This window comes from Leopardus geoffroyi, chromosome B1 (genome assembly GCF_018350155.1).
Source record: "Leopardus geoffroyi isolate Oge1 chromosome B1, O.geoffroyi_Oge1_pat1.0, whole genome shotgun sequence".
Lineage (NCBI taxonomy): Eukaryota > Metazoa > Chordata > Mammalia > Carnivora > Felidae > Leopardus > Leopardus geoffroyi.
Window position 1 is genome coordinate 148,109,623 of NC_059327.1, and position 14,601 is coordinate 148,124,223.

The window sequence follows — 14,601 nt, forward strand, 5'->3', positions numbered from 1 at the left end:
GGGCTCCACTCTGTCAGTGTAAGCCTGATGTGGGGGTTCCATCCCACCAACCACAAGATCGTGACCCGAGCCGAAACCAAAGAGCTGGCCGCTTAACTGATTGAGCCACTGAGGCTCCCCATTAATCGCATTTTCAAAAATAATTTAGACATAAAAAATTTTCCACAATATAAGGGAAAAAAGCAGGACACAAGATTGAATCTACAATATGATCTCAATTTGGTTTTTAAAAAATATTTTTTTTTTTTTTGTAGATTCAAGTAGCTAAAGCTGGAAGGTAACAGTTTGCTAGGATAGTGTTACCTCTGATAGGATCCAAGAATTATCTTGTTTTTAAAAAAAATTTTTTTTTTAACATTTTATTTATTTTTGAAAGAGAGAGAGAGAGAGAGAGAGATTGCGAACAAGGGAGAGGCAGAGACAGACACACACACAGAATCCTAAGCAGGCTCCGGGCTCTGAGCTGCCAGCACAGAGCCTGACGTAGGGCTTGAACCCACAAACTCGAGATCATGACCTCAGCCAAAGTCGGATACTCAACCAACTGAGCCACCCATGCCCCTAAGAATTATCTTCTTATTTGAACATCTGTGCAATCTGCAAATTATTCTAACAAGCATATTGTACTTTTATAAAGAATAGGAAAATGTTTAGGTTTATTGTCACTTAATTTCCAGTGGAAATTAAGTGGAAGTAAAAAAAAAAAAAAAAAAATCATCCCAAATTATAAATCAGCAGAAAAATATTAGTATACCCAAATTGTAATTTATAAAACTTTCAGCTTTATGTCCATTAAGTTAGGTACAGGTATCTGTCACTAAACATAAAAGATGAGGGTCAATATATTTTGTCAACAACCAAATCTTTAAAAAACTCTGAATGAGGGGCACCTGGGTGGGTTGAGCATCCAACTTCAGCTCAGGTGGCGATCTCACCGCTCAAGTTCAAATTGTTCATTGCGTGCTCTGTTGTCACCAGAGCCTGCTTTGGATCATCTGTCCCCTCTCTCTCTGCACCTTCCCTGTTCATGCGCTCTCTCTCTCAAAAAAAATTAACATAAAAAAAGAAAAAACCTGGTTACATTTTCAATATGGAATTCAGGATTTAGAGTCTGAATGTAAACCAAAGCCCTCTAAAGATCACAAATATATACAAATATAGAAATTAGGCCTATGTATATACATATGTGCACACACATGAGAATGTATACACAGTGGATGGGTGTAAGGAAGTGGAATTTCTAGTAGACTGTACTTTTTTCTTTATAATTTTCTAGATTGTTTAATTTTCCATACTAAACACTGCTCTAGGACCCATGAAGTTAGGAATGCTCCTTTCTCTCCTTTTCCTTGATTACTTTGTTTGCAATAAAATAGCAACTGCAGAAGACCAATAGAGATGAAAGGTTTCATTCACTTTCTTTTCAGTCCCTATTTAATAATATCAATTATTACCTTGGTATTATCTGCACTGTTCCACCAAAGATGGCATTCATAAACTGTCTGAATAGTACTGAGGTCCTGACCAGGTAAGAAACCAATGCAGGATTTTTGCCTGCAGCCTACAACCATGCCCTTGTAGGAACAACTGGGTGACAGTTTGGGTGGGATGGGGAATAGTTTTTATCACTAACCCAGGGAAGAAATATTAGACTCATAACACTAACCATAATATTCTTTTATTCAAATAAGAGAAGAGTAATAGGCTTCTCACTTCTACAAAAATAAAAGAACAAGGGCAATTTCAAACAGACTTTAAAGATAATTTATACATACTGAGAGTTCTTTTTTGCAACCCATGTTCTAGTAAGGAGTACAAAGATCTGTATGTACTTTGTTTAAAAACAATGCATAAAAGCATAGCCTATTAATCTCATCTACTTCCCAAGAGAAGGAAGGTCTCTTGGTGTTAGAGGAGTATCAAGTATCATTTCCCCTGAGAGTTTTCCATAACAAACATTTATGGTTTTTATAACCTGAATACAATAAAGCTACTTTTATATTTTAAAATATACTTTTAGATTTTAAAATATACTTTTAAAAGTAAAAGAAAAATATCAAGAATGTAGGTAGCAATCTATCTCCTTTATGTACCTTCCAACTTCCTCAAGGGGGAAAGTAATTCCTTTTCAAAAAAAATTTTTTTTAATGTTTATTTATTTATTTTGAGAGAGAGCACGTAAGAGAGCAGGGGAGGGCCAGAGTGAGGGGGAGAGAATCCCACTTGTCAGCACAGAGCCTGACACGGGGCCCAATCCCACCAATCATGAGATAATGAAATGAGCCCAAATCAAAACTCAGACACTTAACAGACTGAGACACCCAAGTGCCCCCAAAATATATATCCTCTTTTGTTATTAGTATTTTTTTTTATTTTTTATTTTTAGTAAAACCAATTCCTAACAACTTAAGAATGTAGGAGATTAATAAAATATTTTCAGAATGATGAATTTAATATTAAATGAAGTGCCTAATTTTTAATTTTTATACCAAAGACATTCTCCAGAGAGTCTCAACCACCACTCCAATCCCACTCACCAGAGGTAACCACAACGAATGGTTTGGTGAATCTCTCTCTACACAAACATATACCATACATACGTACCATATACTGTAAAACCTTGGATTGTGAATAACTTGTTCTGAGAGTGTCCCGCAAGACAAGCAAACATTTCTAATAAATTTTAACTTGATAAACAAGCAACATCTTGCAATACAAATAGTACATGATGCCAAATGTCACAAGATCACAACCAAGCCAATGGTTCTTGAAATTCGCTTTGATATACGAATGCTTTGGATTACAATCATGTTTCCACAACTAATCAGGCTCACAAACCAAAGTTTTACTGTATATATGTATATGTATGTATAGAGGCATATAGAGATACATACTATCTATAGTAATTGATGGATATGGATCTATCTCTATATCTATCTGTCTATCCATCTATGGAGAGAGAAAGGGGATAACACTGTAACTATTCCACTTAAAAATATATAGTGGATAGGGGAGCCTGGGTGGCTCAGTTGGTTGAGCGTGGAACTCTTGATTTTGCCTGAGGTCATGATCTCACAATTCATGAGTTTGAGCCTTGTGTCAGGCTCTACACTGACAGCATGGAGCCTGCTTGGGATTCTCTCTCTTTGCCTCTCCACTGTTTGCGTGTTCTCTCTCAAAATAAACATATATATACACACACACACACATATATATCCATATGTATATACATACATATACAATTTTATATACAATGGATATCCTACCATAGTTCCACCTTATTCATTCTTCTGTAATAACTCCACAAACTTACCAATTTTCCAGATGCTTTCAGCCACCAAAAGACACTGAATGAAAAGAAATAATAGTACTAATAGTAATAGCTAACATTTATTGAGAATTGTTCTAAATGCTTCACATATACTACACATTAAAATTGCACAACTTTACAGATACATACTATTACTTATGTCCTTCTTATAGGAAATTAAAATATATTACCTGTCCAAGGTTATAATGACTTTCCCAAAATTAGTAAGTTTAAGGGCCAGGAATTGAAGCAGCAATTTGTCTTAGGAGCCTGTGTTCTTCACCAATACTGACTCTGTGATGTTAAAAATATTAAAAATAAATTCTTACTTAACAATGACTGACTGTTGGTATGTATCAGATGTAAAGATAATAGAACACAGTGTTTTGGTGTTTTAAAAACTATACCAAAACCTTCTATACTTAGTAGTGCCTTCAAAGTAATCATACCAAGAGGTTATATATTCAGTTTAGAATCTGCCATTAGTCAAAACATTTGAATTAGTTAAAAACATACAAATTTGCTTTACATATATCTCATAGACTGAAAAAAGGAAAGAGATCTAAGTGTCTTACTATTACCTTCTTTTATGGCTCAAAGAGGCTTTTTCCCAGTTTTACCAGCCTTTTAATTCACTAAACTGTCACTAAATGATTTATGGTCATGAAAAAAAAAAAAACAAAAAACAAAAACTATATAGTCACAGAAAAGATCCTGAATCACATTTTTGAAATCTATGACTCAGACTCTAAACTCAGATCCAAGAGTGTTTTGAATAATGGCAGAATCTTTGAAATAAATAGTCTCTCAAGGTAACTATTCTGAAGAGGACAATACTCTGTTGCCTGTTTAAGGTCAAATCTGTTAGAAGCTGGTTACCATACTCAACAGATTTATTTCATTCACTAATTCAGCAACCAGTTCATGTCAGCCATTAGCAAAATAATAACTTATGCCCATACTGGCTATTCTGTTCCTGAGCCAGATTTGCTAACTAGTATTCTAAGCACTGTACAACATAACAAGATAGCATTGCTGTACCAAGTGGAGCATTAATTGTTTTATAACATTAGCCAATTTCCTAATTTACTCTTTTAACATAAAGTGATCCCATTCTAGCTGACCGTAACAGCAAGGACAAAATGGCAGTTTTAGGAGATGCTTTACCTTTGAATGAAACTTACTAGTTTTGAACAAGGGATGACAGTAAGAACAGTGCATACGTACGTATATATATTCAACACTGCCAAAGCACCCTCACTACCAACATTTTGAAGTGATGCCAATTAACATTTAAAGGTGTTATGTCTCAGAAGATGGGTCAAAGATCAGGTTTTGACTACTTCTGTTACCCAATCACTTTCTTGACAGTTTTGTTAAGAAAATCTTTTTTCTTGAAAAAATAATCATCTTATCTAAGCTTCGTGTAGTTCCACAGAATAGTAAAAATAAGTGTAAGCTTCTTTGTATACACAATTGCTAAATAAATGGTAAACAATTTTGCAGGACAGCCCTTAATATGACGTCTAATTAGTAAATATTAGAATATTAAATTCCCTGTCAACCTGTTAAGCATAATTATCTAACCATAAAAAACAACTGGTATTCCTCAATCGAATACTTGGAGAAGCAGCTGGAAGCTGTATAGCGGACTTTCTTAGAGTAAAATATTTCTAAAAGCATTGCCTTTTGATTGCCTATATTTAATCTAGCAGCTCATTTTCTTTCCCCGACCCCCCTGTATTTGAACATGTAAAATCTCACTCAATGAAGTATTTATTAATCAATTAATGCTTTTCTCTGGCAATAGAAAAGACCTCTCATGAGCTCCTATCTTATTCCAACCACTCACCATAAAAATAATTTTGCTTGGATTACAGCCAGAGCAGAGGTAATAATCAAGTATATAATGACCTCATGTGGCAAATGACGATAACTACTGATTTAACTATGAAATAATTATGGGCTTAAACTACTTTTGCTATAGAATTTTCAGTTTTCAAATTGTTATTTGAAATGGGCATTAAATACTGCCTAGAATTAAGGAAGAAAAGAAAAATGACCTTACATACAAAGAGCAGAAGTTTAAAAAAAAAAAAAAAAGAGAGGTAAAAATAGAGTCACTATTGACTAAAATAAAATGAACCTACATGGTAGAGTCAAAATATTTGGGTCTTTGTTTCAGCTTTAATTTTTGTGGGATCTTGAGAAATCCCTTAGCCTTTCACATCTGTGAAATAGTGGTAAATTCTGTCTACTACAAACTTGTAAGGCTAAAATATGGTTATATGAAAGGATTTGATAATATCTTGTATTCATATGGTGCTTTTATCTTACTTATGGTACTTACTATTCTACATATAAAACATTTTTAAGCTCATCTGAAAACTAAACCAAAAACAAAAGTACTGTTACCTAGTTTTACTTCTAACTGTCACCTCTTATTCTAGTGCAGTGGACATTGATTGGTGTAGTACTAATCATATTTTATGCACAGAACTAATATTAAATAAATTCAAGGAATAGCCATATTGCTAATAACTTCCTTGAGAATGGTCTTAATTCTTAAAAATAAAAATGCTTCAATATTTATCAATTTAAAATTTGCCAAGGCAGAATTTGGTGTTATTTTGTGAAATCTGAACCAAATCCACATCCTCTTTGATGGAATATGTTCTGAGAACATCAATATCACATTAAGAATTTATAACTCAATAAACATACAATTATAGAGCTGCAGTCACAATAATCTAAAAAATGGTGGGAGAAAGGGAGTAGGTAAAACTTATTCAAATTCAAATTGCATACCTATCCTTCACTTAATGTCTTTATTCCTAAAAGCACCTCACTAAGTAAAAAGCTTTAAATGAAAACTTTTCCCATTAATTTTAATAGGACCCATTATATTATATACCAAGATACCAAAAAAGCATCGATGAAAAATAACAAGTTTATAAGCAATAAGTAAATGGACTGTACATAAAATATATTGTAAAAACGGTTTATTGTACGTGCCAGGTGGAAAATTTGATAGTGGGGGGTGGTTAGTAGAGAAGAATAAAGGAATCATTCTTTGGAATCTAAATTATACTTTCTGTACCATTTCCCTCCACCAATTTTCCACACTTTTGGGGACTAATTTAATGGTTATCTTGCATTCAAGCTGCACTTAAAATTAAGTTATAACAACAACAACAACAACAACAACAAAAACACCCTTCAGGGAACTTCAAAACACATGGAAATACCATCTGAACATAACAGAGTCTTACAAGATTCAACCTCTTCATTCTTCTCCTTTGACATGCTTATGCAGAGCAAAATAACCTGACACATAATTCACATGTATTCAAAGTGATAATCTCTGTATAGAAAGTGTTAAGTAAATTAGTATGTTTTTGTCTGAGACAGGAATGTTTAAATATTGATTTTTATTGCATACTTGTTTAGTGTGTTTTGGAGTATGAGTTTGAGTAGGGCAAGTCTTCGCACCCAAAGAGAAAAAAGAGTGATTCTCTATAACATGACATAACTTTCCAAGAGATATTATGTCAAAAAGTTATTAACTGAACAGTTCTTATGTGGCGGGGTGGGGGGGGGGGGGGAGTGGAGACTGTATTTGGCATTACTAATCTCAGTACTTTTTATAATTAATGACAATATTCCAAGGAACTACACAGAATAAGGAAGAACTTAATTATATCAACCTTGCCTTCATTTCTCAATATTAAACTATCTAACTGAAGATGAGAAAAAATTTCATTGTAGAAATAAATACTTGAAAGAAAAAAAACCTTTTTTTAGGGTTAGCCTTAAAAAGCCTCCAAAGTATTATTAAACCTAAGTAGCTCAGGCCTCTAGGAAACACAAAATTATACAACTTCAAGACTTACTATAAAGCTAATCGAAACAGTATGGTATTGGCAAAAGAACAAACAGATCAATGTATACACAATCAAGTGATCTTCAACAAAGGAGCAAAGGCAATACGACGAAGCAAAGATTATCTTTTCAACAAATGATGTTGGAACAACTGGACATCCACATACAAAAAAAAAAAAAAAAAAAAGAAATCTAGACTCTGACCGTACACCCTTCACTAAAATTAACTCAAAATGGATCATAGACCGAAATGTAAAATGCATAGTTCTAAAACTCATAGAAGATAACACAGGAGAAACCCTAAATGACCTTGGGTATGGCAATGACTATTTAGAAGCAATACAAGATATAATCCATAAAAGGGGTGCCTCGTGGCTCAGTGGGTTCAGCATCTGACTCTTAGTTTTGGCTCAGGTCATGATCTCATGGTTCTTGACCCCCCATCAGGCTCTGCGCTGACAGTGTGGAGCCTGCTTGGGATTCTCTCTCTCTCCCTCTCGCTGCCCTTCCTCTGCTCACACTGTCACCGTCTCTCTCAAAATAAAAAAGATAAATTTTTTTTAAAAACTTAAAAAAGAAAAGAAAAATAATAATCTTTAGGAGAAATAATAAGCTGGACTTCATTAAAATTAAAAATTTCTGCTCTGTGAAAAACAATGTCAAGAGAGTAAGCTAAATCACAGACTGGGAGAAAATATTTGCAAAAGGCACATTTGATAAAGAAGTGTTATCAACAGTATACAAAGAACTCTTAAAACTCAATAAGAAAATGAACCCAATTAAAAATGGGTGAAAGACCTTAACAGACATCTCACCAAAGATATACAGATGGCAAATAAACATATGAAAAGATGGTTAACATCATGTCATAATGACATTGCAAATTAAAACAAGATATAACCATATACCTATTAGAATGGCAAAAATCCAAACCACTGACAACACGAAGTACTGACAGGGTTGTGAGACAACAGGAGATCACATTCATTACTGGTAGGACAGCAAAATGATACAACTATTTTGGTGAACAGTTACCAAGTTTCTTAAAAACCTAAACATACTCTTACCATACAATCCAGCAATTGCACTGGTTGGTATTTACCCAAGTGAACTGAAAACCTATGTCCATACAAAAATCTACACACGGGGCACCTAGGTGGCTTAGTCGGTTAAGCCTCTGACTCCGGCTCAGGTCATGATCTCGCGGTTTGTGGGTTTGAGCCCCGTGTTGGGCTCTGAGCTAACAGCTGGAGCCTGGAGCCTGCTTCAGATTCTTTATCTCCTCTCTCTGACCCTTCCCTGCTTGCGCTCCATCTCTCAAAAATAAATATACATTTTAAAAAATCTACACACAGATGTCTGTAGCAGCTTTATTCATAACTGTCAAAACTTGGAAGCAACCAAAATGTCTGTCAGCAGGAGAGTGGATAAACTATGGTACATTGAGACAATGGATTATTCAGTGCACCCACCTCCAAAAAAAAAAACCCCAAAACAAGCTATATGAAGGCATGGAAAGAAGCCATGGAGGAAACTAAAGGCAAATTGCTAAGTGAAAGAAGCCAATCTGAAAAGGCTACATACTGAATACTTCCAATCATATGACCTTCTCAAAAAGGCAAAACAATGGAGACAAAAAGATTAGTGGTAGCCAGAGGTTGGATGGGGGTGATGAACAGAGCACAGATTTTTGGGGGCAGTAAAACTATTTTTGTATGATACTACAGTGGTGAATATATGTCATTATTCATTTGTCAAAACATACAAATGTACAACACTGAGTAAACCTGAATGTAAACAATGGACTTTGAGTGATAATGTGTCAATGTAAGTTCATTGATTAAAACAAATGTACCACTCTGGTGGGGGATGTTGATAGTGGGAAAGGCTGTACAAATATGGGAGCAATGAGTATATGGGAACTCTACTTTATACTTAATTTTCTTGTGAACCTAAAACTGCTCTAACAAATAAAGTCTATTAAAAAGTTAAAAAAAAAAAAAAAAAAAGGATAAGACTGGTAAAATCCAAAGTCTGTAGTCTAATTTAGCATTTTCTGGAGGTAATAAAATTTGTATCTCTATATAAAAAAATGCTTTGGGATGATTTGTCCCTTAAAATATGACAGACCTATTTTCTAGGGGGCTCAGTATACAGTGCTTAAAGTTTCAGACACAGATGAGAATATCCTGAATGAGGGAATGTCTTGTACAATTAAAATTACCTTCTTAGAAGAGTAAAGTATAAAAAGTAGTACATGCACTCTGATGAAACATGAAATGGGAAATAGGATCCAAGAGATAATACAGACCACTAGGCTCAACACTCTTGTACCCACTCAATGGCACAGCTTTTATTTTGAATCATAACAAATAAATTTTTTAAGCTTTTTTTTTTTTCAATTCTACAGATATAAAGTCATTAAGTTAAACATTTCTAGAGGTTACTAAAAATCTCTAAATTATGTCTGAAGCAGAACAATGTAATATATATAAACCTTTGTTACCTTTTTATATTCATAATATTTTCTTCAAAAGTAGAATTTTTAAAAGATGTAATCATTTCAATGAGTATAGCTCCATCACAGTTCATGAGATTATATTTATTTATTATGCTAATATTTAAACAAATTCATTTGTATCAAACACAAACAAAAAATACCCATACAATATCATGAGACAGTTTCAATATTCATGAAGAATATACGATTTGAAATAAAGTCTCCCTTACAAAGATCAGTGCATCTAGACTGTTTAACCTACAAAATCATCATCTTAGACTATCAAAAAAACCAAAACAAAACAAAAATGACATTTTAAAAAGGAAAATGATAGTTTCGAAGGCAAAGTGTCTCTTCCACTCATTTCAAAAACAGAACTTTTCTAAAATCTAAGTAGAAAGGTTAAAAACATAGAAAAAACACTGCACCTTAACTGAACAAACTTGAAAAAACATTTTATCTCTAGACCTAAAATGAAACCATGCAGATTTTTAAAAATTACAACTATTCTACCTCCTTGTCTTCCTAATGTCTTTCCTAATATATATTTAACAAAAATGATAATGCTTTCAAAATATAGAACATATAAGGCAAGACCATTATTATCAGTAATTTAAAGGAAGAGAAAAAAGTCTAAGTTATAACCCTACAGAGAAGCACAGCAAACTGAAGTAAAGAATGATCATGATGTTCTCAAAGCAGAAATGTTGTGACTTTCATTTAAACTTTAAAAGAGCAGGCTGCTGGGGTACCTGGCTGGATCATTTGGAAGAGCATGCAACTCTCGATCTTGGGGTCGTGAGTTTGAGATGAATGTTGGGTATAGAGATTACTAGAAAAAAATAAATAAAAACTTAAAAAAAATAAATAAAATAAAACAGTAGGCTACCTAATTAATCCAGGCAGTAAAGAAAGCAGGATAGGGCAAGAAGTAAGAGCTGGACAAAAGAGGCGCACCTGGGTGGCTGCTGGTTGAGCATCCTATTCTTGATTTAGGTTAACATTATGATTTCAGGTTTCATGAGATCGAGATCCACATGGGACTCTGGGCTGACAGCATGGAGTCTGCTTGGGATTCTCTTTCTCTCCCTCTGTCTCTGCCCCTTCATTGCTCATACTTATACTAGCTTTCTCTCTCTCAAAATAAACACTGGGGGGGAAAAAAACCCCTACCATGTGACAAGCTATTTTCTAAAAAAAAAAAAAAAAAAAGAGCTGGACAAAAGAGACTATACCGCTAAGAAGATAATCTACCTTGTGTCTCTTTTGACTTCTTACCACATGTAAAGGTAAAGAAAAACTACTCATTCCCAGTACAGGGTCAATAAAAAATAAAATGGAAAAACATCCCTTGCTATGTTCCACTAACGTTTTACCTATGAAAATGGGAAGAAATTTAGGGAAAACTATACTTTCACCTCAAATAAGTTAAAGACAGTTATATTTTAAACCAATATTTTAACTATAAGACTAATTTCCCATTCTAAAAAGAATGGTCTGAGAAGACAGAAAGTAGGTAGCTAGTAAGCTCCATATAAATTGAACCTTTATACTCATTTATCTTTTAATTACAGAAACATTTTAAGTTATCATTTCCTCTTTAATCCTCTAAAATCCCATGCAAAAAGATGAATGAAGCCTCACCCATACCACAGATTTTGAAATAAAAGCAGAAAAAAGATTAAATGACTTATAAGCTAGGCTTTGCCTTTACAAAATGGGAACAAAGTCTGACCTGCTCCTTTGTTAATGTGTTAGAGGCCCATTAATAAATATCAATGACGTGATTAAATACTAAGCTGGTGTTATCTTCCACATAAATTAAAAGGAAGGGAACACATGTGATCAAAAGTATTTAAAACTTCATAATCCTTTTTTAGGGAGTCTTTAAATTCCACTTTTCACCTTTAAAGGTACGCTAATTTACACAGGACACCTTACCATTTACTATGTAACATTAAAGTTCCCAGTTAAGAAACTGGTCACCAGTGAAATAAGAAGCACCAGGAAAAGAAAAAAAAAAAAAAGCCAACCTGCTGAAGGAAAGGTAGAAGGAGGCTGGATCCTTTATGATGTAATTTAGCCAGCACTTACTGTGGAAACATCTACCTCCAGACTTTCTGTCGTGAGAGATAATTAAATGTCTTTATTTTTGTAAAGCAAAAAAGAAAAGAAACTGCTCGTAAGCTTTTATATACAATTCATCAAAACAATTATTTTTTTCTTGAAACAAAAATGGTAAAAAACCTGGGTTTTCTAGAGACTTGTATGAATATGGAACGATGAAGATACACAAAGCTGAAGTATCTGGAATCATTTGGCTGCCTGTAGTCTTCAGCAAAATCACAAAGTGCTCAAAAATTCTTTGACCTGAAGGGAGGAAATAAATATTAGTATAATTCCTTGACAAATTTGAAATATCTAATATTCATCCCTATTTTATAGTACATAACAGTTGAAGACCCCAACTGTATAAGTAACTCTATCACAAAGATACAGCATTTATTTTCAAAGAAATATTACTAAATACTTCAGTAGTAAAAGATAAATGACTTAAAATGTCATTACAGGAGTTATTTATATCTACGATTAATATAATTCTTTAACAGCCATAACACAAATTTCATAATCTCCTTATAATAACATAGACCAATGACATGCAGCTTTAGCACCAAAAAATATTAGTAATCGTGATGGTTTAAACAACTCTGAAAGGTCCAGACATGCAAAATTTGTAATTTTTCTGAAGCACAAATTTGAATCATATTTACAATCTGTAATGTTAATATGTAAGGAAGGGTCATGTACATTGGGAATGTGACCAACTGCCCAACATCACAATGCAACAAGATTCTGTTCTCTCCAAATTCTAGATGACAGTAATTCTTCTGAAGAAACAAAGATTCTGCCTTAAACACTGTGGAATATATAGAACTGTCGAATCAATATGTTGTAAACCTGAAACTATATATAACATACTATATCAGTTATGTATTTCAATAAGGAAAAAGAGAAAGGCAACTACTAGCATTATTAATGAAAGTAAAAGTAAACAGTAACATTTAAAGGTGATTCTTAGTCAAAACACGAAAGTGTTAGATAAAGAAGCTGTCCTATAGATCCACTCTGAAGGCAATGGCCGATTTAATTTTCATTTATTTTAATAGTATCATAAATGAATTGTATCCTATATTTTTAACATCATTAATGGTATAAAGAAGTCATTTGAATTTTCCAAATATGCTTTACTTTATATCATGGGAAAAGCAACTACATGCTACAGAGTAGTTAAATAATAAATGTTGACATTTTCAAAATTCTTGAGATATAGCCTTTATGAATGTCAGGTTCCTGTTAAAGTAAATATATATTTTGTGAAGGAGAAAAAAAATCAAATTTCTCTCAAAACTAAACAAAGTAGAGGCGCCTGGGTGGCTCAGTTGGTTAAGCACCCAACTTCAGCTCAGGTCATGATCTCACAGTCCGTGAGTTCAAGCCCTGCATCGGGCTCTATGCTGACAGCTCGGAGCCTGAAGCCTGCTTCAGATTCTATGTCTCCCTCTCTCTGACCCTTCCCCGTTCATGCTCTGTCTCTCTCTGTCTCAAAAATAAATAAACATTAAAAAAAAATTTTTAAAAAACTAAACAAAGCAAAAAACTGTGGCTTCTTTAGACCTTGGATCATCACCAAGTTAATTAACATGGATAATGGGATCTTTATTATATGATTCCCATTATTATTCTCTCTCAAGTGTACATCAATAGGTTTTCTCCCACTCCCTTTATCATTACAAGCAACACTCATTAATAGAATATAGTCAACTCCCAAATATGTGGAGGATAGATTAACTATGAATACGACAATGATTCAATGATCAGGCATGCCAATTTATCACTGACAAGGTCCCACATAAAAGTCAAAACTAAAAATCCTTTAATCTCAAGACTTGAGCTAATATAAAAATGGATAAAATCCATATCCTACAACTTCAAGTATCTTCCATACTGAATTTAGTTGAAAAAGATAAATTTTATTTCACAAGTAGTTTGTTATGAAAAGTACCTAAAGATTGGTGATACAGAGAAGAAAAGGAAACAAAGCAGAGAAGGGGATGAGCAAGAACTTTTGTTAATGTGATCATCCCTGTATTAGAGATAAAGGGACCAAAGGATAAAAGAATCTCCTTATTTTAGCTAAGGTCACAAAGCTAGAATTTGACGTTAGGATTAGAGTCTAAAGTCTAAATCCATCTGAAGCTCTTAACTGTCTCTTACTGTAACTTTACATATGCTTTTCTGTTAGAAAGTTGTTTTCTCACAAGTTACAACACTTTTCTAGAAAGACAAAACAAATGTTAGTGTAAAGTCTTTGTACAAATCTACCTTTTCAACTAGACTGTCGTGTTTGTCTTTAAAGTCTTCATTAATATCCAGTGTTAAGATGGGGATTTCTTGTAGAAAATCAAAGTCGGTTCTGTTTTTTAAAAAAAGAGAGATGAACAAAATAATTAGAAAAAACAATAAATAAAAGAGAAACACTAAAAACTCTTATACCATCTCTGGAAAATCAAAATGTTGTCAGTCATTTTGTATTAAAATCATCCTGTCAGTAATTTATCTGGTAGCCCCTTCTTTTTCACCTTGATTTACTACTAAATAATAATATTAATAATATCTAAAAATCTCAGGTATAAAATATATAAAGCTAGGGCTTGTGACATGTAATTCTTCTCAAAAACTAAAATCATACCATAACGTAGGAATGTTTGCATTTTAAAGATGAGAAAACTAAAGCCCAGGGAGGTCAGTCTGGGGCTCAGAGACTGCCTAAGGTTGCACACTAGTAAGGCTGGATTTGAACCAAGATCTGACTAAGGACAATGAAATCCATGCTCTTAACAACTGTGCT

The 14,601-nt window shown here is 33.5% G+C and overlaps 1 protein-coding gene across 2 annotated transcripts in view; it reads right to left on the minus strand.

Annotated features, from left to right (window-relative positions):
- Positions 1 to 9,513: 9,513 nt before the first annotated feature.
- DCK (deoxycytidine kinase) overlaps positions 9,514 to 14,601 on the minus strand; it is a 33,535-nt gene continuing 28,447 nt past the window's right edge. The window contains exons 6-8 of one of the 2 annotated variants that reach the window (XR_006711424.1): positions 14,076 to 14,166; positions 11,940 to 12,062; positions 9,514 to 11,812 (exon numbers count right to left, since the gene is read on the minus strand). Coding sequence is in view for 1 of the 2 variants with exons in the window: in XM_045473806.1 (XP_045329762.1) it covers positions 12,036 to 12,062; positions 14,076 to 14,166 (118 nt within the window). In the remaining variant the exon portion in view is untranslated. Of the gene's footprint in view, positions 12,063 to 14,075; positions 14,167 to 14,601 lie in introns of both variants that reach the window. The other variant, XM_045473806.1, reaches the window with a different exon arrangement.